The 27,452-nt window shown below is 46.5% G+C and overlaps 1 protein-coding gene across 5 annotated transcripts; it reads left to right on the top strand.

Moving 5' to 3' along the window:
• Positions 1 to 643: 643 nt before the first annotated feature.
• CCDC92 (coiled-coil domain containing 92) lies at positions 644 to 25,980 on the top strand. 5 transcript variants are annotated; one of them, XM_081892866.1, is made up of 4 exons: positions 644 to 772; positions 21,248 to 21,397; positions 21,972 to 22,013; positions 24,642 to 25,980. In XM_081892866.1, the coding sequence occupies exons 2-4, from the start codon at positions 21,268 to 21,270 to the stop codon at positions 25,415 to 25,417; spliced, it is 948 nt and encodes a 315-aa protein (XP_081748992.1). In that variant the 5' UTR covers positions 644 to 772; positions 21,248 to 21,267; the 3' UTR covers positions 25,418 to 25,980. The 5 variants fall into 5 exon arrangements, with proteins under 5 accessions (XP_081748992.1, XP_081748993.1, XP_081748996.1 ...); XM_081892867.1 differs by having other exon boundaries at positions 663 to 772; positions 21,251 to 21,397; XM_081892870.1 differs by lacking the exon at positions 644 to 772 and adding an exon at positions 929 to 951 and having other exon boundaries at positions 21,251 to 21,397.
• The last annotated feature ends 1,472 nt before the right edge of the window (positions 25,981 to 27,452 follow it).

Genomic DNA, 27,452 nt, shown 5'->3' with positions numbered 1-27,452 from the left:
TCTGCTGCCAGCCAGTGTAGGTGATGCTGAGCAAGATGGAGAACTGATGTGAGGCAGCATCAGGCAGCTTCCCTGTTGGTTTGATTTTAAACCTTTGCTGCAAGCGCGTTCTGTTTCGATGCAGAAAGGTGGCAAAGGTATTATTTTAACACCCCTTAAATCCAAAGAAAATCCCATTAAAATCAAAGGCACAAAATCAGTTGAAACTGCTGTAATAAGTAGTAGTAGTAGTAGTAATAATAATAATAATATCACAACAATTATGAGGTAATGGCTGTGAAGCGTGGTTTGTTTCCTGGTTCTTGTTTTGTACTGTTTCGCCCACCTTTTTTTCCTTTTTCCTTATTATTACTGATTTGTTTCATTTTATTTATAGATAGATAGATCACTGGATTGTAGGGAATAATCTTGAAGTCTATTACAAATAAGACAAAGCAAGAGACGGGGTTCTGGCCAGAGCTGCACCTGACGGACTTCCGGCTGCCCCGGCGGTGGGCGGGGCTTGGGAGGGGGCGGGGGGAGAGGAAGCCTCAACCGCCGCCGGTGGAAGCGCCGGCCTGGTTGCCCCGGCAACGCAGCTGCTGTTTTCGCCGCGGCTGCACCTGAGCCTCCGCGCCTGCGCAGTTCCTCTGCCCTCGACGTCACCCCGGCCCCCTCCCTCCTCCTCCCTCCCTCCCCCCCGGCAGGGGGCAGCGCTTGCCCCTCCCTCAGCCTCCCTCCCCCCCTCAGGACCCGAGTGGGGCGGGGGGAGCAGCGGCGGCGGCGGCGGCGGGTGAGTACGAGAAGCCCCCCCGCGACCCCTCATCGCGTTCTTCCCGGCATGCACCGCCTTGTGGGACTGGCTCAGCCCGCCCTTCCTTCCACACGTTCAGTTGGGGGGGGGTCTTGACGCCCCCTCCCCATTTGCGTCAGAAGAGGTGGAGAAAAGGGGCAGAAGAAGGTCCCCGCAAGGTGAGCAGCTTCTCCTCCAGGACTCCTCCTCTTATGGGGCACCTCCCTCCCCTCCATTGATCAAGGTGGGTGCAGGAAGGTGGCGCCCTGGGGGGGCTGCCAGGGCACGCGCAGGAAGCTGCCCTCTGGCGCCTGCCCTGCCCCTGCTTGCTTACCTGCTTTTATGCCCATCACTTGGTCAGCTGGATCAGGGCACCCTCTGGGGTTCCCACAGACCCCACCTTGCGCCCCAGGGCATTGTGGGAAATTCAGACGCATGTCTGGGAGCAGCTCCCCTGGAGGGGAACACTTTCTGGCGCCCATCCTGGGTGGTGGGTGCCTCTTCTCCAGTGGGTCAGAGCTCATTTGCCCCTCTCCCCCCACCATATGGAAAGGGCGTAAGGGGGGACGGGGGCAGGAAGTAAGACTCCAACTGCATGTTCTAGCCTCCCCATTTCCTGGGAAATAATGGGCATCCTCATACCCAGGTGAGAAGTCCACTGCCCCTCCCCACTGTGGGGTTGGAGAGGACAGTTCTCCCCCAGTTCAAGTGGGGAGTGGGTCTTCCTCCAAGTGGGAGAAAGACTCCCGGAACACATTCATGTTTCAACCAACCACCTCACCTTGGTATTCTTGCTCATACCAGAGAGGGCAGAGGCAGGACCCTTTCCTCTCCATGTAAGTTTGGTGTGAGTATTCCTGCAAAAAGGAACTTTGGGGGAGAAAGTACCCATTCACTTAAATATCCCATCCTACCTGGCGAATTACAAATCATCACACTTGTATCTCTTTAGTTAGTACAAGTGGAGAGCAGATTCTCCTCCAAAAAGAAATGGGAAAATAAAAAAGACGCTCACATACCCATGGAAACCCTGAATTGATTGCATGGGAATGTCCCCGTTCGTAGAATTTAGGAGAGAACGTGCATGCAATGGGCCTCCCCAGCAACCCGAAAGAGTTCTTGCAAAGAGGATTAATGTAGAGGCAGCCCATATTTGGGCTAAAATGGGACACACTTCATTTGGGCATTGATTTCCCCAGCAAACAAACAAATAAATAAATAGGTTTTATAGAAGTGAATCCTCCTCCAAGAGGGATACTGGGAAAAGAGACACATACACACACTCACACTCCAAATGTATTGGACTGAAGAGACACTAGAATCTTCATAGGGACCAGGGAAATGTTCTCATTCTGGCTTATGGGTGTGTGGATGAGGTGCCTTGAGGGCCAAGAGAGCCCCCCCAAGAAGCCTGCTGGAGTTGTCTTTCTAAGGAGGATCAAAACACCCATCCTGACAGATGAGGAAAGGGAACCCGCATAGGGGACAGAGAGAGATGCCACCATACTTTAACCTGCTTCACTTTGTTTCATCCCTGCCCTCGAATTCTTTTCTACCCCACTCTAGATTTAAATCAAGATTGTGGAGCTGGTGGGAAGAGAAGAGAAAGATCTGGGCATTTTCTTCCCTATAGAGCTATGGCAGGGTATCTGTGGTATTCCAGATGTTACTGGACTCCCAACTTCCAGCTGCCCCAGCCAGCATGGCCAATGGCTAGGGATGATGGGAGTTGTAGTCCAGCGACATCTGGAGGGGCACAGGTTATTCATCCCTGCTATAGAAAAAAGCAAGCCCTTGGTCTTTCAGTCTATTTGGGAGTGGGAGAAATACCCAGAAGCTTTTGCCCAAGTGTGGGATCAGGGTATGCCTTGTGTTTTCCATCTCTATGTAAGTGTTTGAAGGGGGATGGTTGCAAGTTTCCCCTAAACCGGTTAAAGAGTTATGTTGTGGGTGAGAACAAGGCAGTCTCCCCTGAATAAGAAGCTCTGGGCGTGATCTCAAAGGGGAGGGGTTCAAAGCATCCTGTCCTTGTAAATGAATAGGACAGCTGGCTTATATAGCGGGGGTGGGTAACCTGTGGTCTTCTGGATGTTCTTGGACTACAGCTCCCACAATCCCTGACCATTGGCTGTGCAGATGGGGGTTGGTGGGGATTGGCAACCCAGCAGCCTCTCAAAGGCTACTGGTTCCCCCTCCCTGCCATATAGCAAAGAGGTGAAGATAGTTGGAAAAAATGAGGCCGCTCACTGTCCCTTCCATTAGAGAGAGAGAGAAATCAGGGCACTCCTTTTTAAAAAAGGAATGACAGTGGGGTTCATGTGCAGTTAAAAAGGCAGCAAGGTCTCTCTCTCCCCTGCCTTTGCCTTCCCCAAGTCAGGGAACTGATTCTGCCTTTTCAGTGCCTTGGGTTGCCTCTTTCCATCTTGGATTTCCATCAAGGGGAAGGGCCAGTTTGTGCATCTCTCTTTGATTAGGCAACAAAGGTGGATGTTTCCCCTCCTGCCACTTGGTCCCTGCAGTGACTTTGCTCAGCATTTCATGGGGGAATTTGGATTCCTTTCTGGAGTCTCTTGGGAGCAGTGGGGAAGAGGGGAGTTGCCTGCTCTGCTGCCCCTCTTTCTCAGAATGTGTGACCCCACTGGTAAAAGTGCTAGCCTCATTTATTTAACTCAGCGTACGTTGGACTCACATTCCCTCTATCCCTCCAGGAATCTTGTTCCATGGGAACTGTCCTTTATCAAGGGTGCTGGGAATTGTAGCTATGTGAGGGGTAAACTACAGTTCCCAGGATTCTTTGGGGGTGGGTGCTTTAAATGTATGGAGTTTACACAGCCTCCTAACCACATCTAATGTGAAGTCTTATCCCCACCCCCTTTGCCATCTCTGGTCCCAGTGTTGTATTTTGTCTGGAAAATACAAATACTCTACCCTGGAGCTGTTGGATTTCAGGGGAGAGTTGGCTTTGGTCTGGTTTCCCTTTCAGCTTAAAGAGAGGGAGGATTCTGAAGGGCAGCGCTGTGCTTGAGCTGCGGGTGGGGAGGGGAAGAGGTGACCTTATCGCCATCATCAGCTCCCGTTGCAGCAGTCACATCGCAGTCGCATCGCGTGGACAAGCAGAGGGGAAAGATGGGAGCGTTGTGGCATGTGTGGGAAGGAGGGCTTGGATCTGGGCGCAAGCCCGTCTGCTTGTCCTGTCCTTTGTGGAAATGCTAACAAGGAAAGGCAAGGCACGCTTCTCCCCGGAAATGGAGTTCCTCCCAGCTACCGGGCTGGCTGGCCATGGTCTGCATATTTCTTCGGCTTAAGCCCAAGGTGGGACATAAGGGTGGGTGGGTTTTAGTTTTTGCTAATCACTGGAGCTGACACTGGCTGGGAAATGTGAAATTTATTGATGTATGTTGCTAGGTTGTGGCAGTGCGTTTGGAAATGTAACCTAAGACGGAAGTAGAGAGGCGCTTCTTTGGCATCTCTGGGGGGGGGGGGGTTGTAAGACTGCCGTCCGCATTGCAGGTTCATAAGAGATCCAGGAGGCTTTCCTGCTTTGGGGGATGTGGAATGCTTGAGCAAAAGGTATTTCTCTCTCCATTCTTAAGTAGCAGTAATTAGCCATCTTAATACTGTATTTCTGTTGCTGGCTTTCAAACTGGACTTGCAACAATCCCTCCCTTAAGTGTTTCTTCTTTTGGCTATAAATAAATCATGATTATTCTGAGATTGATTGTGTGAGAGTCTTAGTTTGTAGGGGAACTTGTCTATTTTTGATTAACAGAAATATTTGGTTTTCCTTCCTTATCTGAACTAGTTTTATTTAGTTGACTTTTTGAATCACCTTAGCCAAATTATCTCACTTACTGATTAAATCAGTTGCAGCATGTGCCTCACACACATACCCCACCTGTATTTTGTAGAATTTGAAGTCTGACCACAATCTTTGTTACTATATGTTTTCAACTTAAAAGGTGGGGCAGCCATGTCTGAGGGAGGGGTTGCCTTTGTTAAAGAATTGGTAAAATTAATAGACATTAGCAAGAATATTTGGCCATCTTCCTAATAATTTTTGCATCTGCTATCCAGTTTTAGATTTTATACAAAAATTGCTATAACAGATAAATCACTGCTAGTTTGTAAAGTCCGAGTACAAATTTTGATTAGTAATTGATTTTTTTTCAAGGCCATTGCTTTTTAATTGGTCCAGTTGAGCTCTACCTATGTAAAATAGAAAATTGCTACTGTTAAGAAGTAATGAATGGGACACAATCCCTTGTGATTAGATGGTCAGGAACAATGGGCAGCCCCCCCCCCCCCGACTTCATTCTTGTCAGCTGGCAGGTAATTGGAATCTGTTTACCTCTGAAGACTGTGGAGATGGCATAAAGCTTTAGAATAGCAGAAGAAAGAAAACTTTCTTCTGGGTTTGGTACAGATGACACTTGTAGTCTGTCATTCCTTTTATTTTAGATGATTGAAGTACTCAAAGTTGCTGAAAGTTAAGAAATGGCGTTAAGAGCAACATTTAATTTTAAAGACTAATTTGTAAGTTAATGCTGGTGCAGCCTACTGTAGTAATTAACTTATTAGTATTTGTTATATAGCCAGTTTTTAATGGTGGAGGACATTACTTGTTTGCTTGCAGTCAGTGATTAACAAAGTGTGTGTGTGTGCATTTTGTAAGACAAGGGACAAATGGCTTGTTCACTAAGTTTGATGTTCATGGGGGCATTGGACTCTATTGGCTGGAAAAGAGTCTGCCATAATTAGTGTGTAGATTATTGTGGTGTCAGCTTTTAATAATTTTAAAAAGAGGTAAAGATTTTTGGAATTATCTGAGGCTAAACTTTGATGACATGTTCCTTTTGCAGGCATTCCCTCTCTCCCCTTTACTGCAGTGCACAGTTGAAAGCCATCCTATTGCAGCAACCCCCCTGCTGTGTCTCACAAGCATCTCCACCTTTTCAGAACTTGGCTGGAATATTTTTCCAACTGAATTCTTTCCCAGGCTGCTTCTGCTACATCACTGTAAAAAAAATGGTGCTGCTTGGGTGAGGCTAAGCAAGACAGGTTGCCCTCTGTCTGTAAAAGAGAAGTATCCTTTTCTCTTTGCCCTCAAAGCTGTGCAACTAGAACTTGTTGATTCGGCTGTGCAGATGGTGGTCTGCTAAAGAAACTTTAAAGCAACCTCAATCCCTGCCTGCTTCTTACGTCTTTCTTTCAAAATTAATGTAAAACAAACAACTTAGTAGTGATTATATTTTTATCTGCGCAGGTAAAAATGGTTCGCACTCATCCTTCTGTGCTCTACTTGTCTTTGATTCCCATGAACACAAGCTTTTGTGATTTTAAAATAAGGAATAAGTTTCTAGTCCTGTCTGTTGAAGTGGTGAATTTCTAATGCTGAAGAAAGTTGTCCACCTCAGCTGGAGAATAAATTGATTAAGGCAGAGTAATGTAGCCCTGGTGGCTCCATGGGTTTCTCTCTGCTGGGTTGTTGGGTTGCCTGTAGTGGGATCTGGCATTTGCCAAGGCCTTGTCCGCACTATGCTGTCAGCAAGTGGCAGGTTGCCATTCCGCCTTAGCAGCAGAATGCTTGCCTGCTTTGGGGATATGGATGGAAGTGTGGTGCTTGCATCGTGATGGGAAGAGGTGCGGGGCCAGTGACTGAATTCTTTGTGAAAAAGGTATGTTGGGCTAGATGGATCCTTGATCTGATGAAGTATAGATTAAGAGGTTTTTAAAAAGTAATGCACAAAGATCTGTTCTGCTTGCATGGCATGACCAGAGTGTGTTTCTGCAAAAGTGTGGAAGAAGCCCTTATGCTGCAGGGAGACAATAACTTTTAAGAGTTGAAAGTGGTATGTTCAGATGTCTGCCGCTGCTTCCACGGTGTACACACTCCGCTCTTTCATGCTCTTGAACAAACGGGTCTTGCAAGACGGAATCAGAATTCAAAATGACCTTAACAGATTGGAGAAATGGGCGCAAGCTAACAAAATGAATTTCAGTAGGGACAAATGTAAGGTTCTGCACTTGAGTAGGAAGAACCAGATGCACAAAGATAGGCAGGGGCACACCTGGCTTACTAGCAGTACATGTAAAAAAAAATCTAGGGGTCCTTGGTGGACCACAAGCTTAACATGAGCTAACACTCTTCTAGGCTGCATCAACAGAAGTATTCTGCCTTGGTCAGACCACACCTGGAATGCTGTGACCAGTTGTGGACACTGCAATTTAAGAAGGATGTTGAAAAGCTAGGAAGTGTGCAGAGAATGGCAACCAAGATGATCAAGGATCTGGAAACCAAGCCTTTACGAAAAATGCTTGAAGGAGCTGGGTATATTTAGCCTGGAGAAGAGGAGATTGAGAGGAGAGAGCTGTCTTCAAATGTCTTAAGGGCTGTTACATGGAAGAGGGAGCATGCTTGTTTTCTCCTGCTCTTGAGGGTAGGACTCAAGGCAATGGCTTCAAGTTACAAGAAAGGAGTTTCCAACTAAACATTTGGAAAAACTTTCTGACAGAGCTGTTCGGCAGTGGAGCAGACTCCCATGAGAGATGGTGGACTCTCCTTCCTTGGAGGTTTTTAAGCAGAGGGTGGATGGCCATCTGTCAGGGATGCTTTAGTTGAGAGTCCTGCATTGCAGGGGGTTGGACTAGATGACCATTGGGGCCTTTCCAGCTCTAAGATTGTAGGATTCTAAGCTCTTGGAGCGCTGTTAGAATTTGCAAATTGTGGTGATAGGAAGGTGAGTGTGGCTTGCGTACCATGGGCAACTATGGCCCTCTCCTCTCAGCTCAGCTTCATGAAAAATGCTGCCCATCTCCAGCCTCAGATAACTGCCCACCCAGGAAGGGTCAAAGTATGTTAATTTCAGGGCTTTGAGATTGCAGCCCAAGATGTCCCTAAATTATCCAAGATTCATTGATAGTATACAGAGTGTGTTGCTTCAGTTCTTCCATATCTTCAGCACTAATAACCACTTTCAGGAAAGTGGTTGTGTTTTTTTTAAAATGTCAGCACACACCACTGGGAGGTGCAGCTGCCCCACCCCCCAGATTGTGCCTCAGTATCTGTATAAGGATTTGCAGGCTCCACTTGCTACCATTCCCACCCACCTTGTCTGTATTTTAGGAAAAGATAACAGCACTGAAGGCTGCCAGAAGCAACCTCTCTGCCACCACCCCAAGTTTTGAGGTTAGTTCATATGGAGGCAGGATGGAGAAAAATGTCTTTGTATTTAATATGCACGGGTGTTTCATGTTGCTGCCATCAGCTCGGGATTACTTTAGGCATGGGGGGGATCTCACCTTTCCTCCTTCTGCTGGAGTGCTGAGGATAACCCTACCAGATGCTGCTATGTTTGTTTTTGGAAGGTGGGGAATCCCCCATTAGCACCAGTAAAGGATCCCCCTCCTCCTCCCAAAAAACAACACCTAAATACCAACATTACAAGAGGGCTATTCCTCAGGATTGCAGCAAGGGAGGAAAAGGTTAAATCCCCCCCATGAGTGACCCCATTAATTGCCTTCCAAGTTCATGATGATATTTGCATTTTTTAAAAAAACAAAAACCCTGCATGTTAAGTGAAAAGATGTATTTAACCTCCCTCTACTAGGAGTGTCAGAGCTTCAGAAATGACAGACACACATTTTTTCTGAGTGTAAACAGAATCCTTGCAACAGAACAGCTGGTTCAAACAGTCCCCCCCCCCTCTGAAAATGTCTCACAGTAAGAGCATCCCTCTCATAGAATCTGCAAAGCACCCACTTAACAGTAATTTCTACTCTGAGAGGCTGTCTGAAGTGGGCTAAAAATAGACCCTTTTTAAAATTCAGCCACTCAGGGCTGCTTGCAGGCATAAGCAGAGGGTGGGGCAGTTTGCCGCATCTCTGAAGCCAGTAGACTACAGCCATCCAAGATTAAATTTTCAGAAGTGTTTTTGCAGATGAGTATAGCCTGCTGGGTGCCTTTCAGATGTGGTTTTGGTGATAACATATTTTGAGTGCATATGGATATATACCTTTTAACTTTTCAGTTTCCAGCTACTCAGAAGAGACTGCTGTAAATTTGCCATTTCAATCCAAAGTATTTTTCTTCTGCCCAGAAAATTGGGAGAGTAGGGAGGGATAATAGTACAAACTATGCAGAATGAGGTGGTAGAATTTTGGATTGTGCTACTTTAGGCTGCTTTAGGTGAGGTAGTCGTATTTTTATTAATGTGTTGTTAAAAACATAAATTTGCATGCAATTAGTGAAAACTAGCATGTTGAAGAGTCGGCCTTGAAGAGTGAGCCATGCTAAGCCTTTTCCCCTGGTGGGCTGATTCTAGTTCAGCCTTTGCCACCCTGGGGACACCAGATGTTTTGGACTACAACCCCAGCCAGCACATCCACATTTACTGCATATACATTTACTTCGCGGGTGGCACTGGGGGTTAAACCACAGAGCCTAGGGCTTGCCAATCAGAAGCTCGGCGGTTCGAATCCCCACAACGGGGTGAGCTCCCATTGCTCGGTCCCTGCTCCTGCCAACCTAGCAGTTCGAAAGCATGAAGTGCAAGTAGATAAATAGGTACTGCGCCGGTGGGAAGGTAAACGGCATTTCCGTGCGCTGCTCTGGTTCGCCAGAAGCGGCTTAGTCATGCTGGTCACATGACCCGGAAGCTGTACGCCGGCTCCCTCGGCCAATAAAGCGAGATGAGCGCCGCAACCCCAGAGTCGGTCATGACTGGACCTAATGGTCAGGGGTCCCTTAACCTTTACCTTTACTTCCTCCCAGTAACTCCATGTTCTCTCAGTTTTTTAGAATGACAACACAGGACAAGCCTCCTGTAGGAAGTGGTTTGCATTTATGCAGGGAGGGGGGTGTTGATTAAAAAATCAGACACAAGACCCACTTGCCTTTCAAAGTGACACAGCTGCAAATTTCACCATGTTCTTCCACATAATCTATAAAATGGTTCTGAGGGAGCATGGGGTGGTAGGAGAAGAGTTTGAGAGTTGTGGATGCTGATGTGGCCAGCCATGTGTCTTCAGTCTCTTCCCCTCCCATCTCCTGTCTCTGCACACTTTTTGATGTCTGGCTGCCAGTATGTGAGCCCTGGTGTGCACTTGACAGCAGGTGGTGGTGATAGGAACCTGAGGTGGTAGATTGACAGAGAAGAGTTCAGAAGTGGATTTCCCTAAGGATTAAAACAAACAAACCACACACCCCTTGGCAAGTAGAAATATAGCACAACAGAGGGAGAGAGGGAGATGGATTAGAACATTTCTCCCTGATGTTTTCCATTTGCAGATGTTTGGGGAGAGCATAGAATGCTCACTGAAGTGGTAGAATCCACTCTGTCCCCTCATGATTGTTCTACATCGTTCTGCTTCATGTGCAGACCAACCCGCCCTCCTTCCCGCTAGCACTCTTGGCTGTTGCACCTCTGTGCATCCATTGTTGCGCAGGGATGGGAGACCTCCAGATGTTGTTGGGCTGCAGCTCCTCATCAGTCCAGGCAGCATGGCCAGTCGCTGGGATCTGTAGTCCATCAACATCTGGAGGCCACAGATCCCCCACCTTTGTTGTGAAGGAAACAACATGGCCTGGAGCTTTGGACAGCCCCAACAATTATAATATGCAGGGCACAAAGCGGCAACAGCCCTTGGGCTCCACCCAGATGGAGTAATTTCATTGCATTAGGTCACATGAAGGTGTTTGTGTTGTCCTGGGCGTTGGCACCTGGTTGTCTTTCTAAGATGGCTGTTGCAACATTGGCTCTCAGGTATGAGCTATATTAAACTGCACCTACCATTGTTGGCCCAACAACCCAACGCCCTCCAGTTCTAACTGGACTTCCAGCACCCCTGACTTTTGGCCATGCAGGCTGGATCTGATCAGAGTTGGAGTCGAATAACATGGAAAGGGCCAGTGGTCAGCCACACCTGGCCCTGTGACAATATTCCCTCCCTGATTTAAAGTAAATTGCATCAGTTTTCCAGAAAGCATCTTGGGGGGAAATTAGAAAAGCGTCCCTATTGCTTATCTCTGCTCATTTCCTGAGTGCATTGGGGCGTTCCTCTTGATAGCCTTTGAGACTTTCTCCTCTTAATTGTTCTTCCGTTACTGCTCCATCAGAGACTTGCCACAGTACCTAAAAATAACTCCACAGTGATATTAAGACCTGAGACATTCAGAGGTCGACTGAAAGGAGACTACAGCATTCTGTCTGGGAGATTGGGGTGGTGGTGGGGAATGTACACTTCATAAAACATGTCATATGCCTTTAAAAATAGAAAATGTTTAGAGGCTTTTTATATTCTTTTGAAAAGAACATGAGCTCACGGAGCTTCTTAAAGGGCTGGTTCCGTATTTTTCTGGAAACTACCTGTGCCTTTTGGTTGTGAACTCAACCAGTAAGAAGACCAAGTATTACAGTGCTGGCAGAGGACACATTTTTAAGTGTCTGGGTACCAGGATCTAATTTTTAGTTGCTTTGGTGACTAGATGCCTTGGATGTTCATGCTCTACTAATTTTATTTTAAAAACTAAAAACAACTTTATTTGGCATTACCTATGACATACGCCTTTGTTTTGCTGACTGGTCGGAATCATGCCATTCACCCAGTTGTGGATGGTTGGTGGACTGAGAGGAGGATCTCCCAGGGGAAGAAACTGGTAGAAGAAAGGAAAGCTCCCAGGTGAGAGCTGGCGGGGGGGGGGGGGTCCAGCCTCTCCGTGTGAGACAAGGGTTCAGAGATGCCTTTGGAAGAGAACTCTGCACTTTCTTCTCTCTCTCTCTGTTTTTTGTTTAGATTAGTTCCTTTTATCTTACAGTATTATGAAAAAGCTGTAATCAAATCTTATTAAAAGGAATCATGCCCCCTTCACCCAGCCCTGCTTTAAAAATAAGCATTCCTCCTTTTAATTTATTGCCCTATTTAATCCTGCTCTACAGAGCACTTAACCATGGTTTCCACAAAGCAGTTCTGGAGACAGTTCCTGTTCTTGTTTTATTTTTATTATTTTTCCCTTTAGCATGTTTAGTGTTACAGTATTGTATTATGATTTACTGGTGCTGTTGTCCTTTTGAAATCTTAGTAATAAAAGGTATTTTTAAAAAAATAATAAATCTCAAAATCTTTTAAAACATCCTTCTTGGGTGGCACTGAGCTATCAGTGGAATGCTGAAACTGGTGCCACAACTGTGTTTGCATGCTTGCATTTTTTAATAGCTTGTTTAGTTCAGGAGTTCTAAAAATGACACAACTGGAACATTGTTGCGGTACTTGGAAAAAACCAAAACCCTGCAAAAGCACCGGCCATTATTCCCCCCACCCACTTTCCTCACAGGTGCCCAGATATGGAAGCTCAGTGGCAGAGAATATGCTTTACTTGAAAAAGGTTCAATCCCCGGTATGCCCAGCCAGGGCTGGAAAAGACTCCTACCTGAACCCTGCAGAGCCACTGAGTGGACAGTACTGAACTAGTTGGACCCAGGGGTCCGAGGCAGGTTTCCTATGTTACTATCCTGGTTCCCATTGTTGCAAGGGGTCTTCTGCCGCCTCTTTCTTCCCTTTTCTTGTAGGTGGGCCAGGAGATGGCGTGAAATCTGTAAGGGCAAACGGGGCCTGCACAAAACGTTGCAGTGTATGTGGATGGTGACGGTTACATAAGGACCCACACTCAGAGAAGTGGGTAGCCTAAATGGTGCCTCTCAGGTGTTTTGGACCACGGTTCCCCAAATCCCTGGCCATTGGCCATGATGACCAGGGGTGATGGAAGTTGTGGTCCATGACATCTGGAGAGTACCAACCTTGGCTGCCTGTGATACAGGATTTTGGTGGTGGTTAGTGATGAATGCTTTTCTTGAAATATAATAGAAATATAGAGTTTAAATCCATGGTTCCCAAACCACACCCTCATTGTAGAAAGTGTAATGCTGTGTGATTTTCAACTGCATTTTTACAGACATGCTGCAGACCACCTGAAAGAAGCTTGTGCCCATGGTAGTCTGCAAAACACAGTTTGGCAAACCCTGCTCTAAATGACTCAGTTAATCCCTGTTTTTTAAAGGTTTGTTTTTTACCATGCAAGTTCATTGTAATGGATGGAGTGTGTTACCTGCTTCTGGGTTGCCTTTGTTCTTTAGGTGAGTTCTGCTGTATAGAGAAGGCATGCAGAACCTCTTTTCTGCCTGATAGCTGTATTCTCTGGTAGGAAACCTTCCAGGGGTTGCATGCCTATGCTGGGAAGGACCAGAGGCAAACGTGGCTGGGGTAGTAGATGCAATTCTTACTTCTGTGCAGCAGGCTGCATTCTAGCCATGCAAGAGGCAGAAGGTCCTACATGCCCACACCATGCTCCCCTCTCCCTTCTTCTTCCAGGCAGCAAGTGGTGTTATCCTTGTTCTAAGAACATATTCCAGGAAGGCAAAAGCACTTAGGAAAGTGTGGAGCCGGGTCAGTGAAGCTGTAGCTGGAGGTGGGGTGTGGCCATTGAGAAGAAACCTAAGAGCTGGACAGAGAGGCCTGGGGGTGGTACTTGGACCCTGGGCCAAAGGTTCCCCTCCCCTAGTTTAGAGAGATGGTGTGGGGAAGAGGAGAGGAAAAGAGAAAAGGAGATGAAAGGTTTGTTCTTTGTACAGTGTAGAGTTCAAAGTCAGCCTTAGGCTAGACCACTGCTGCTTTTTTTGCTTTTTTTAGTGTTGGTACTCATAAAAGTGCCGTGGGTGCCAGCACAAAATGGCTGCCATGTGCAGAAAGAAAGAAAAAAGAGGTTCCAGTGAGTTCTGGAAGGCTACTGAACAAGCCTTTTCCAAAGGCCTCCTTTCTCCCTCTAGAACAAGCAGAGGCGTAGCAAGGTCAGGCAGTACCCAGTGCAGAATTTTTTTTGTCACATCCCCACAAGTTGGGAGTGGTGGGCAGGTGACATGGCTCTTGGGCAGCTGGAAGGAGCAAGGGAGGGTCAGTCGGGCTCCGTGGGGCATCTGCTTTGCTCTTGGCCGGCCTCCAGCGCCCTTCTTCTCCTTCCTCCTCCAGGGCTCAGGATGCCTTACAAGCACCATGGGGGCAGCCAGACGGGAGAGGACGTGCTGCCCCCGGGAGGGACGCCAGGGGGAGCCCGGGGAGCACACCAAATGTCCCTCCAGAGCACACCGCCCTTGGACAGAGAACGCCCAAGCCTCCCCCGAGCTGTCAAAACGAAGGCAAAGCAGCGCAGCTCCCCCCTTCCCCCGACAACTCAGGGTAGGCTTGAGTGTCGTGGGTGTCATGCCAAATGTCACCCCCCTCAGTGATGACACCCGGGGCGGTCTGCCTCCACCGCACCCCCTTCCTACGCCTCTGAGAACAAGGTGGTCCAACCTTTCATACCAAGTAGGCCACAATAGTACTTTGACATGGAACCCATGGGCTGCACACTGCTTTGTGGGGGGGAAGAAAGTCCAAAATTTGACACACACACACACACACACACACACAGCAGCCCTCATGCTGCCTTCTTAAAACCTGGTAAGCACTTGCCCGGCTTCAGGAAAAAGATCGGAGAGCTCCGACAGGGTAGATGGTCGTTTTGTATAATCCTGATGGTCTCAGTGGAGCTGAACCTGTACAAGTTGTTATTTCCTAAGCAGCTGATAAATTTATAATCCATTTTAGCAGGGGGGTGGGGTCTTTGCTTGCCAGGAGATACTGTCATTAAGGCACCTGCCAAAGGATCTCAGATGTTGAAGTTGTAGATCTGCCCCGTAGAACCTCTTCCTTGTCTGTTTTCAGTACTGTGAGAGGGGCATTTGCTTAATTAATCAAAGAAGAATGGGAGGTAGCAGAGGATTTTGGAGGCTCTTCAAAGGGGTGGCGGGTAGGTAGGTAGTTAGGTAGATATTGTGGGTTGTGGTGGTCCATTAGCAAGGTTGTTCTGACTTTTCAGCCAGCAATATCAAGGTGTGACTATATAGCACTGGAACGCCTGGGTTTGTTTTGTTTTTTTTAAAATCTCAGATAAAATGAAATAATTTGGTTTGTTTTTGTTGCAGATCACTGCTTGAAGAATGCAGTCACCAAGAGTGTGATGGGGCCGTAGCTCAGTGATAAGAGTGCATGCTTTGCCTGCCAAAGGTTCTGTCTCTCCAGCTAAAAGGGTCTTACGTATCGGGGCTGAGAGAGAGAGCCCTCAGTGAGGCCCATGAGAGGAGCTGCTAGTAGGATAGATTGCCCAAAGGGTTTCATTTGGCCAAAGGTAGCTTCAGATGTCGGTACATTCAGATTTACGACTGATTCAGACATCGGACACCTCAGGTTGTATCCAGTGTAGTGCTAAGTTAAAGTCACTTACTGGTGTAACTTGTTCCTCTGACAAAATGTTTTGTGCCGGCAGAAGATTGCTGGCAACGAGTTTCTGCTAGTGCAGCTGCTGTGTTGGATTCCTCTGTTGTGCAACATTAAAACTTGCCCGCCTGCTAGCATAAGCCCCCCTGCACTAGCAGACAGAGAACTTAGGCTACAGCCCCTCACGTGGACCACCAACAAAGGCTGTTGCTGGTGCCTGGAGACTCGAATGTCAAATGCTCTGAGTGCCACAGTGTGGAGGGTGTTTCATTTAATTCATTCACTTGCTGTGTTTGTATGCTGTCTTTTGCCCAGAGAGCTTAAGGCAACATAGGTAGTCTCCCACCACCCCGGCCGGCTTTTATCATCACAGCAGTCGTGTGAAGGTGAGCTGGACTGAGAGGCAGTGCCTGGCCAGTGAACTTCATGACTGAGCATTTGTGTGTATGCGTGTAGGTGTGACATTTGCCTGCACTTTGAGGTGGCTTCAAACTACCATTTGATAAAGTACTTCATTATAAAGCCAGTCTCTCTAAGCTAAAACTGCAGCTGCTGGGCAACCAGAGTCACCCCCCCCCCAAGCTGGAAATGTCCCCTTTCACTGCTTTTGGACTCCGGCACTGGACTCTCTTTCGCCTGGGCTGGTAATGCTTCATTGGTAGAGCAGATATTTCACATAGCAGTGAAGGTCGGGAATCTTGGGAATGGCACTCCCCCTCCCTCCCTCCCTCCCTCCCTGGCACACAGACCTCCCTGGCAGGAGTAGAGAGGCTGCCTCCTGACTAATCTGAGGCTCTTTTCTGCTCTCGTCAGCTCAAGCCAACTCAGGGAGCTGTAGTCCAAAGCAGCTGAATGGCAGCAGTTTAGGGAGCGCTGAGGCACGCCCAGGTGTGTGGAATGCTTCCACCTGCACCAGTCCCTCCACCTGCCCTCCACTGGTTGCCAGGGCTTTGGTGTCTCCATAAGTGAGCATCAACACACCTTGTTTGTTGGGGGGACGACAACAGCAGACTTCCCATGCTCCCAGGTGTGCTTTGGCAGCACTCAGTCCTGGGTACAGGAAGCTGCTGTCTGGTCTTGTCCTTGGAAGATCCCTGGAACTCTGTGTCTGCTCTTGTGAAGGTGTTGTCTGCAGCAGCAGCAGCAGCATCCAGCAGTTGCCTCCTTTCTCCCGATTCCATGAGTGATTCTTCGCTAGTGAGCTGCGAGCTTTAACAATTCCAGTTCTTTGCCATCTTAACTGCAGGCTCCCACCTCCTATCTCCATCAGGTGTCCTCAGCAAAGAAACAGTAAATGCAAATGTTTACATAGAGTAAGCAGAATAAGATTTGTTGGTTGACTGTTTCCAGGAGCACCAACTGCTTTGTGCATGCTGGCATATACTGGAAATGCTACAGAGCCCATTTAGTTTTTGGGTTTTTTGTATTTCAGTGGGAACATGTTTTAAATTAATGTGTGACTTGCACAAAACAAAATCTCCCACTTGCACTGCTTGCTGGTAAGCCTCTCCCCTGCCCCACCCCCACCTGCTTTCAGAGTGCAAAGGGCTTGCTGCGAGAGGATTGGCTGGGTGAGTCGTACCATGCCTAGGAAGGGAGCACCATTTCCCCGCTATGTCACCCACTCAGTGGGAATTCAGCAAGCACTTAAGGAATCCGAGATGCAGTAAAGCTTTTAGCTGTGCAGACAAGGCTGGCTCATTGGAGAGAGATAATGTAGCTAAGAAATATTGACAGCGTTAGTGAAGGATGGGCCTTGAGGCCATGAACAAAATGGAATGGGCTGTTTATAAAGGCCCCCCCTGGGTTTTAGCCAAGGATATGCCGCTTCAAAACAAGTCAGAGATGGCACTGCTGTACTCTACACCATGTCTCCATTGCTGCTTTTAAATTTTGCTTTTTTGAAGCCTGAATGCATACAGCTTGGGCAAGTTAATGTGTTCTTTGACAGAGACTGCTTAATAGGTTTGGGGAGTTGGGCCTTATGCATAAAACTAAGAGAGAGTGGGTTGCCTTCAGGGCTCTGAAGCTATAAAAGAAATGGGAAAACAAGGGCTGTCTGTGGGTTCCCATTATTTACCAATGCTTTGCAAAATTGCCTGGGCACAGTTTCGTGGTAGCAGTAACCCTCAACCCAACTAGTTAATTGAGGTTGTTCAATTCACAGCCGTGCTTTTGTGATTCTATTTTTTTTTTAATATAATTTTTATTAGGTTTATAATATACAAAATTCAAATTCCAAATACATGTTTCCATAAATCTAATGGACTCCCCCCATCTTCCGGACACTGCATTCTCTGTAAAACCAAAACCTCAGCAATTTGTTGACTTATTTTAAACATAATAATATATCTTCCATTTTATCGTGATATCTGGTCTCTAAACATTTCAATCCAAATCCATTAATTTTTAGTTTCAACACAATAAAATTATTTCATTACACCACTTCTGTCTTGTTGTGCCTTATTTACCAATTCAAAGATTTACCGATACTGAAGCTATAATTTCCTAGAGAGAAGCATTTTTTAGCATTCATACAATTTATAATGTTTTTTCAGATAGTCCTTAAATTTTTCCCAAACTTCCTCCGTTTCTTCTTCTCCCGAGTCTCGAATTCTGCCAGTCATTTCAGCCAGTTCCATATAATCCATCAGCTGCGTCTGCCATTCTTCCAATGTGGGTAGATTTTGTGTCTTCCAGTGCTTTGCCATCAAAATCCTTGCTGCTGTAGTAGCGTACATAAAGAAAGTTCTATCTTTCTTAGCCACCCTCTGGTCTACCATGCCCAGGAGGAAGGCCTCCGGTTTCTTGGGTAAGGTGAGTCTAAGCACCTTTTTTAGTTCATTATGTATCATCTCCCAGAAGGCCTTCACCTTCGGGCAGGTCCACCAGAGGTGTAGAAATGTCCCTTCCTCCTCTTTACATTTCCAACATTTATTGTCAGACAGGTGATATATCTTTGCAAGCTTGACTGGGGTCATGTACCACCGGTATGTCATTTTCATAATATTTTCCTTCAAGGCACTACATGCCGTGAATTTCATTCCGGTGTTCCATAACCTTTCCCAGTCTTCAAACATAATGTTGTGCCCCAAGTCCTGCGCCCACTTTATCATGGAGGATTTAACAATCTCATCCTGTGTATTCCATTTAAGCAGCAAGTTGTACATTCCGTGCTTTTGTGATTCTAAGGCAGTTGCAGAAATCAAGAGTCCCACCAGAACACTTTTGAGCTGTGTCTCTCCATTGCGAAGAGATCTTTACTGGAGACCCTCTCTTGGTTTAGAATTGGTTAAAAAACTTAATCCTGATCCAGGATCCTTCTGCTGTAAATTTCATGAAAGTTCCATTGTTTTGTGGAACAAACTTCTGCACAAACTTGCTCTCCTATTTCTGCAAGGATGCTCTGTTTTGGGGGGAGATCTCCAACTCCTCCTCTCCTGGCCTTTAATCTATCAAGGACACACATGCTACCAGAACTACAAAAGTTAACTCAGACCTTTGAGTGGTCCAAGTGGCTATATGAAGTCTTTTAAAAAGTGAGGTTCTTCATTCAAGAAAAAGCACTAAAGCAGGCATGTCCAACAGGTAGATCATGATCTACCTGTAGATCACTGGACAACTTCTGTAGATCACTAGTAGATCATTGGCTCCCCAAAAAGAAGCTGAACAACTGTGGCTTCCCTAAATAAAGCTCAACATTTTACCTCCTCCTTGGAAAAACTCAACAACTTTGACCCAAACCCCCCAAAAGGGGGTGGATCACTGCCAGTTTTTAACTCTGTGAGTAGATCACAGTCTCTTAGGAATCATCATAAGGGAAGAATCCTCAGTGATTGATCACATTGGCAGTAACAGGTCCTGGGGTTCAATTCCTGGCATCTTCAGTTAAAATAATCAGATAGCAGGTAATGTGGAATAGCTTTCTCTGCCAGTGACCCTGGAGTGATGCAGCCAGTCAAGAGTAGACCATCCTCAGCAGGTAAAACAGCTTCATGCATGTATCACAGCACACTTTAGACATTGATGAGGCTCCAAAATATCCAACCAAGCTCCAGACCATAGGCTTACTTAGAGTGGACCCATTGAAATCAAAGGACCTCAATTAGTCATGTTCATTGATTTCGGTGGGTTTATTCTGGGTACCATGTTTGCTCTTAGTTTTTCATGCAGAAGTAGAGCAGAAGTGGCACACTGTTTGAGGGCTGGTAGTAGTCTGGCACATGTGTTTATAACATCGCAGTATTGGTTTCTGTCTAGACTGGGCTGCTGATGCCAGTAAGGCCTCCTCTTGGGTGAATGTTGTTGTTTAGTTGTTTAGTCGTGTCTGCCTCTTCGTGACCCCCTGGACCAGAGCATGGCAGGCACGTCTGTCTTCTGCTGTCTCCCGCACTTTGGTCAAACTCATGCTGGTAGCTTCGAGAACACTGTCCCACCATCTCGTCCTCTGTCCTCCCCTTCTCCTTGTGCCCTCCATCTTTCCCAACATCAGGGTCTTTTCCAGGGTGAATAGGAGCTGTGATAAGACAGAGACAGGATTGTCTTTGGTGTCGTTTGCCCTCTGCATGGAAGAAATGAGAGTCTGTCTCTACAACCCAGGCTGCATAGCCTTTGTTTTTATAAAACAAGCATGTCAACTAAGCACCTCTTGTGAGTGAGTGGCAGGCTGGAGGGCAAGTGTCCTCCTACCCGGTTTGAGGGTGGGCCCCCATGCCAGTCATTGCTTAGACAGAAAGCATCCTGGTTTGTGCCCCACCCCCACCCCCTTGATTGCAAACAGCATCACCTTAAGTTACAAAGAGACTGGTCAGTCTCCATAGCTGGTCAATTAAAAAAACCCTATAACCTATTAGCAATCATGACCCGTTGCTACTAGCTAATGTCTCCAGCATTTTCACTGAAATGTTTTACAGTCTTTATTTCCACAACCATTCTCTAGCCTAAGAGGTAAGCTAGACCAGACTTCTCCAAGCTGTGGGCCTCCAAGTGTCCAGAGCTACAGCATGTGCTGGCTGGGGCTGATAGGAGTTGTAGTTCAGAACATTTGGAGGGCACCAGGTTGGGAAAGGATAGCCTAGGCCTTTCCCTGAAGTCCCAGGTGGTATCCACGACAGTGGAGCGGGCCTCTGAAACATGGTTCAGCTCCTCTGCCACACACCTTCCCCCCAGTCTGTGCTTGAAGCTTCATCTCAGCAGAGGCTGCTCCCAAGGTCTTGCTGCTTCTCTCCAGCAGCTGTGGGTTGCAGTAAACTCTGGCCATCAGCCTCAAGTGCCTGGTTCACTGACAGACCATGCAGTAACCCTTTCCGTTCATCCAGTCCCACTGACTCCAGGTCTCTCAGATTTGGTGTGTGTTCTGTTGTGCCCTGTTAGAGATCACTAGCATAGTGCTGTTCAGATGCTGAACTCCCACCAAACCCAGCCAGCTTGGCTAGTGGCCAGGAATTACAGAAGTTGTAGTCCAGCAATCCCTGGAGGGCCACAAACTCCCCATTCCTGCTCTTGGACCAGAAGCAGCTGGAAGCATGAGTGTCTCATCAGCTGCGGCAGCACACCTGCTACAGGTAGATGTCGACACAAAAAGGTTTCCTGGTGGTGGTGGGTTTCCTTGCCATTCTGAGCTGTTCAGTGCTGCTGCTCAGCTGCAGCCTTTGCTGGCCCTGTGAATGTTTGTTTGCTGTTGGTTTCTAAGATCATGGCTTATCGGGCGGGCTTCCCCCGTCTGAGGGATTACAGTCTCTCTCTAAATGTAGCTCAGGGAGGTGACTGGCAGCTCATACCAAGAAGGAGGCCACACACTCCTGGGTTTTCTCAGAACTCCACTTCAGTCTGCTAAAGGGATTAATGCCCTGAAGTCTGTCTGGCACTAATCCTTTTAATATGCTAACTGCAAACAAATGAGCACCTGGTGGTATCCTCTGCCCCCACCCCCATCATGAGCATGACTACCCTGAATGCACTGGGGTTTCCACTATTGGAAACATCCACATCCTAGTTGAAAGTGTCCATGCTGCAGAAAGGGAATGGCCTTCTCTGCACATGGGCTCATTTTGGCGCAGCTGCATTGATCAAAAGCTCACTTGCTTTGCCCTGGACTTGGAAACTGCAAGGAAAAAAGCCCCTGATTTGGTCTCAAGGTGCTGTGTTTCCCCTCTTCTGCCCTTCACTCAGCAGGTTCACTGGATGTCAGGATGGCGGCATCAAACCTGGAGAACCAGCTGCACAGCGCCCAGAAGAACCTGCTCTTCCTCCAGCGGCAACACGCAGACACCCTCAAAGGGCTGCATGCTGAGATTCGGCGACTACAGCAGCACTGCACAGGTAATGTGGCCCAAGCCACCTTTGCTTCCAAGCAGCTTCCCTTTGTTCTGCTCGGGGCGTCTCTGCTCTTGTCCTCTGCTTCTCTCCAATGTCAGTCCCCTCTTCATGCTGTCTCCACATTGCTTCATACTGGAAAGGCCAGTACCTTTTGACAGCAGCATCTGGGGTTTGGGACTTTCTCCCCAAAGAGCTCTGTGTGTCTACCTCACTGCTAGCCTTTGGTATGCATCTAAACCTGGCTTCCCAGGGAAGACTCTCAGCTGATTTAGAGTGACCTAAAGAGTTTGGGTAAGACAACTAGTCATATTAGAGTAGACACACCAAAGTCAATAGACTGAAGTACATTAACTCCAATGGGTCTGCTCTTGAGTAGGATGGTTTGTTCAATTTTTGTTTTGTTTTGTAACCCACCTTTTGTGCCGGGGCAGGAATGTTTGACATAAAGATCCTGCTGCAATTGATCACCCAGTTCTGTGAGCCGCAAAACTTTGAATGTTTTGTGAAAATGTTCTGTTTATGAGTTTTGCACATGGGCAAGTTTTCTCCAGCTTTCCTAACTCTGCATGTTTTTCAGATCTGACGTACGAGTTGACTCTCAAAAGCTCAGACTCAACAGGTGAGTGTTCTCAACCATCTTCTATTTAGAGGGTGTCGAAAGCGCTGGCAATGACAAGGAGAGAATCTTGAGCACTTTCTAGACACCTTCTTGGAGTGTTGCATTGAAATTGTTTTGCAAAGAAGTTCAAATGAACTCTCTAGGCCAGGAGTTTGTGGAACTTTCTTACACTGAAGCCCTCCTTCCATCAGGGAGAACCAACGTCAAGGCTGATCAAGACAAGGACTGGATGCTGTGGCTGGTGTTGGTCACTCTTGTGACAACTAGCAATGTTGCCTCAGCTTCTGGTTGTGCTAATTCACTTCCCAGCATTTTCTTGAATGTCAGTGTTGGCAGAAGTGCTCCCATAATCTCCCCCAAAACAGGCTGGTTCAAATTGCATCTCCCTCTTCACAGATTTGATTTTCATAGAATCACAGAGTTATAGCATTGAAAATAACCACAAGGGTCATCTAGTCCAACCAACTGCAATGCAGGAATATTTTGCCCAACATGGACTCGAACCCACAACCTTGAGATTAGAAATCTCCCAGGTAGCTTTTTTTTGGGGGGGGGATAGACTGTAGAAGCATAGGTTGCCAGCGTTTGAAACTCCCATTATTCCAGGTGCAACAGGGAATTTCATTAGCGCAAGTAGTTTCTGAGCTCTGGGAGCAGTGCTGCACCTAAGATTTCAGATTAAAACTGCAAAGTGGAAGGAAAGGAGGATTTTTTCCGGCATCCCCACTTCGGCATCTTCCTTCCTTCCTTCCTTCCTTCCTTCCTTCCTTCCTTCCTTCCTTCCTTCCTTCCTTTCCTCAGTGGAAAAAAGGAAGTGTTTATACCCTCCCCCCTCCATAGCTTTCTTCCATATTTAAAAGGAAGGAAGGAAGGAAGGTTATTTATTTATTTGTTTGAGAGGGGACTTCTGTGTCAGGGGAAATGGAGGGGATAAGATTTAACTGGTTACCTTCTGCTGAAATGGGAGGTTGAGTGCTGTGAGAATGGTGTGGAGGGTGTTTGTCGGTAAGCAGGTGTCTTGCCAAATGCAAAGTGCTTCTTTTAAAATGAGATTTAGAAGTAACACAAAACACAAGCGAGTGAGAAGATTAAAGATTTCATTCTAAACAGCAAGCAATATATACATACCAAGCAAGTACTTAAACCTGCCACATGGAAGCCCTCAAGAAGCGGTGAAGTAACTCCCCCAGGTAGCCTCCGGTGGCACGACCCCCACAGCCAGATCAGTCAGTGCTCAAGCTTCTCTCTAACTCTGCCCAAAACCATTGATTTATAGCTAGCTAGCTAGCTAGCCTGTGTGGCTTGCCTGACTGGCTAAATGCAGATTATTCATTACTAACTATGTGCAGATTATTCATTAGCCACCCACTCCCAATGCCTCACTTTCTCAAAACAATGTCCAACATCAAAGAAGGTACTCATCACTATCTCTTTCTCCTAACTGATTAGGACATTATAGGCTGTTCTCATGCCATGAAAGAATATCAAAGACAAGGAAGGGGAAAGGAACAGCGCCAGGAAGAGGGCAACCATGTCAAACCACTAACTCCTCAAAATACAATCCGCCACTGGGAATGTATATTGTGATATATCACGATATTGAAAAACAGTTATTGCTCAGCCCTAGGGGCCGGGCTTTGTTTTTTACAGTCTTCAGATGAGGAATAGACCATGTGAAAAATGACACAAGTTTTTAGCTGCAGTTCATTCATTTTAGCTTTGTATTGTTATAAAAAAAGTTTGCCTAGACATTCCACTGTGGCGCCCATAACTAGGTTTAAGGTGCCATTTCACTCCTAGCTTTCATATCTCTGTTTCTAACACTGCAGGTTGCATCCATGCTTAAGAACTACTTGCTGTTTTTTATCTGTGTTGGAGAGTTGTAAATGTGTGGAAGTGACTGGCAAGACAGACCCTTCCTAGTCATACTGACAATTTTAGAGCCCTTTCGTCTAACCTTTTTATATTTTCTCAAACCTCAAAAAAAATATACTGTCCCCTATACTTTATTTTCCATGTCTCTCCCCAGCCTTGAAGCCTCACTGAATGTTTCTATTTGGCTCCTATACTGTCTTCTGCTGCTGCCTCCTTGCCTTTACCCCTCTGCACAGAGTCACTCTCCATTTGCGCACACACTCTTTCTGAGCCCATCTCTCTTTCTTCACACAATCCCCTCTCCTACTTCAAGTCTACTCTGGTAATTGGAACTGCTGGATTGCCCCCTGTTGCCTTCCTGACAGTCTGATGGAATTATAATGCAGACTCTTGGAAAGTTTGTGGCTTGCGTGTTTATGGGCCTGTTCTGTCAGACATGCAGATTTTGTAAGCATATCTTGCTGTTTTATGTTTCTCAGTTTGAGAAACGCCAGCATTCTAAGATCTCTCTGAGATTCTGCTACTTCAGAGCTCTTCAGTGATTCTCATGCCTTGAAGAATTTGGGGGAAGAGCAAACACTTCAGCCACTTCCTTCCAAGAAATGCTTAGCATTTTCTTATTGTTCCAATGTTGTGCAGCTGCTTTTGCTCTGGTTTCTTACCTTAATCACCTTTATGGCAGTAAAACATGTTTCTTAGTGAGTTTGCTTGACTGTACATGGTGTAAAACTCTTTGCCTGCCTGCTCTTTCAGAAAGTGGGACTTCAAGAAGTGAAGAACTCAAAAGGAAGTGTGAAGAACTTGAGGCCCAGCTGAAAGTGAAAGAGGCTGAAAACAATGAGCTATTAAAGGAACTGGAGCAAAAGAATGCAATGATAATGGTGCTTGAGAACACCATCAAGGAGAGGGAAAAGAAGTATTTAGAAGAACTGAAAATGAAAAGCCATAAGCTGAACATGCTGTCGAGTGAACTGGAGCAGCGCGCCAGCACGATTGCGTACCTCACCTCACAGCTGCACGCAACCAAGAAGAAGCTCATGAGTTCAAGTGGGACTTCTGACAGCTCTCCATCCGGGAGCCCAGTGCTGGCCAGCTACAAACCAGCCCCTCCCAAAGATAAGCTCCCAGAGACTCCGCGGCGCAGAATGAAGAAAAGCTTGTCCACCCCCCTCAACCCTGAATTTGAAGAGGCCTACAGATTAGGATCGGATAGCCGCAAACTGCTGTTACGGGAGCCTGTTGATGCTATGCCTGATCCCACTCCCTTCTTACTGGCAAGGGAAACTGCCGAGATCCACCTTATCAAAGAGAGGCCTTTAGTCATTCCACCGATTCCTTCGGAACGCACCTCTGCTGAGCCACACAGCCCAGCCCGGGAGAAGCAGCACAAGGCTCACGTTGGGGTGGCACACCGAATCCACCACGTTGCTTCACCCCAGGCGCAGCCAGAGGTTGAGACACTAGCAGTGGATCAGGTGAATGGGAGCAAAGTGGTCCGAAAACATTCAGGGACAGATAGAACTGTTTAAGCATACTGTCTGGAGGTGACTCTCTTATGCACTGTGATCACAAATAGGGTTAATTGCATCTGCAGTCACTCCCCCCCCCTTCAAATCCCATATGCATGCCAAATTCTTTCCATCACTAGAATAACCTCCTCCAATGGATTCCCCAATATGACTATCTACTTAATGAAACGCTGTGGCCAAACTCAGGTGTCTGCCTGACTGCTTGCTTCCAATGCTCCTTCATTTATTCTAAGCGCACTTGTGGGCAAATGCCCAGGCAAAACAGTCTGCATTATTAATCAATAGTAATGACAGAGTCTGATAGCCTCCTAATGATAGCCCTGCAGCACTGTGTATTGGCTGTTAATGGTTAAAGCCTTCCATGTATGTATCACTTCACACAGTCATGACAAATCCTTCTTTTTGGGGAGGGGCAGCGCTGACCACCAGTGTGAGAAGAAAAAGAACAGCTGAGTGACCCCTCCTCTCTCCATCACATGGTCTTGATCACAGTGTTCATATTTTCTGTTACGTTTTTATCTACAGCTACTAAAATCCCAACAAACTCTATTTTATTAACCCTGGCTGATCTTGTTTTGTGTCCTTTGTTCAATATTTGGAATAGTTTTCCACAGTTACAACTGGCTGTTTCCTTTTGGGGCAGGGGAAAGAAAGGAGAAACCTACAAACACAGTGTAGGTTTTATGGTTTCTGCTTCGTAGCAAGAGTAAAGCTGTGCATCTTTTAAACTTTGGAGATGCAATGTACTCTTGCAGGCCAGGCTTCTCCTCCTGCCCGTATGCCTGCCAGATGGAAACTTGTACAACTTGAGCAGTTTGCGTAGCTGACTTGTGGAGGAAGAGGTCCTTACCTTTTCTATGGAAGATTCCTCCAGCTTTGGTTGTGCCCAATCAGAAATGCAGCTTGCTGCTTTACAGCCATAACAAGAAAGACTCATTTTTCAATCTTATGATGACTGTATCCTTGCTGACAGAGGAAAGCCTATCATTTTAGAATTTTCACCCCCTATTTAAGTTTATAAAATAATCACGTCTATTTTGTGGGGAGAGGTTATGAAATTTGTTTTACATTTTAATCTTAATGGTAAAAAGTCACCTCATGGAAAGTTTAATCAAAGCACAGAGCAGAAGCACCAGTTTCTGGTGGTGGTGTTTTTTTTAAGGCTACTCAGCCAGAAGCCTAAAACTTCTTAAACTATATGGCAAAGATGGAAAGCTACAGCTGGTATCAGCAAATAACATTTTCAAAATGTTCCTCATTTAAAATGTGCCTTTAACTAAAAATCTAGCCCTCACAGTATGAATGGTGAACCTGTGACCCTCCAGACACTATGGACAACAGCTTCCCATTGGCTTCAGCCAACATAACCAGTGGTGGAGGTTACAGATAGGTAGCCGTGTTGGTCTGCCATAGTCAAAACAAAAAAAATTCCTTCCAGTAGCACCTTAAAGACCAACTAAGTCAGTTCTTGGTATGAGCTTTCGTGTGCATGCACACTGTTGACGACTGTTGAGGCTCATCACAGCTATCTGCCAATCACCCATTCCCACCACCCTTCTGAGTAATACCCCTCCCCATCTTCTCACTATATAGAAGGGTCTGGAAACTTCTGTTTCAGTGTATCTGAAGAAGTGTGGATGCACACGAAAGCTCATACCAAGAACTGACTTAGTTGGTCTTTAAGGTGCTACTGGAAGGAATTTTTTTTGTTTTGACAGTGGTGGAGGATGATGGGAGTTATAGTCCAGCACCATCTAAAGAGCCACAAGTTCCCCATCCCTGCCTTATGCTAACCTACTGAAAAGTGCTTATTACTTCATCTTAGGACAGCATAGCAATACTGCTAAATGGAGTTAGTTTCAAAAACAGGGAAATTTTTGAAATGACCAATTCTGTCTCTTCTTCCAAAATCTATTTCTTAAACTCTGTTTCAGATTTATATTTTGCACACACCCCTAGAAAAATCTGAAAAGAAATACAGTGGTACCTCTGGTTACGTACTTAATTTGTTCCCGAGGTCTGTTCTTAACCTGAA

Source organism: Podarcis melisellensis (genome assembly GCF_964234715.1).
Source record: "Podarcis melisellensis genome assembly, chromosome: 16".
Lineage (NCBI taxonomy): Eukaryota > Metazoa > Chordata > Lepidosauria > Squamata > Lacertidae > Podarcis > Podarcis melisellensis.
The sequence above is the reverse complement of the archived record's forward strand: the minus strand, read 5'-3'. Positions and strand labels throughout refer to the sequence as shown.

Coding starts and splice junctions, on each gene's coding strand:
- CCDC92 (XM_081892866.1), top strand. CDS start 21,268: ATGGCGGCATCAAACCTGGAGAACCAGCTGCACAGCGCCCAGAAGAAC. Junction 21,398..21,971: donor ACTACAGCAGCACTGCACAG/GTAATGTGGCCC, acceptor CATGTTTTTCAG/ATCTGACGTACGAGTTGACT. Junction 22,014..24,641: donor CAAAAGCTCAGACTCAACAG/GTGAGTGTTCTC, acceptor CTGCTCTTTCAG/AAAGTGGGACTTCAAGAAGT.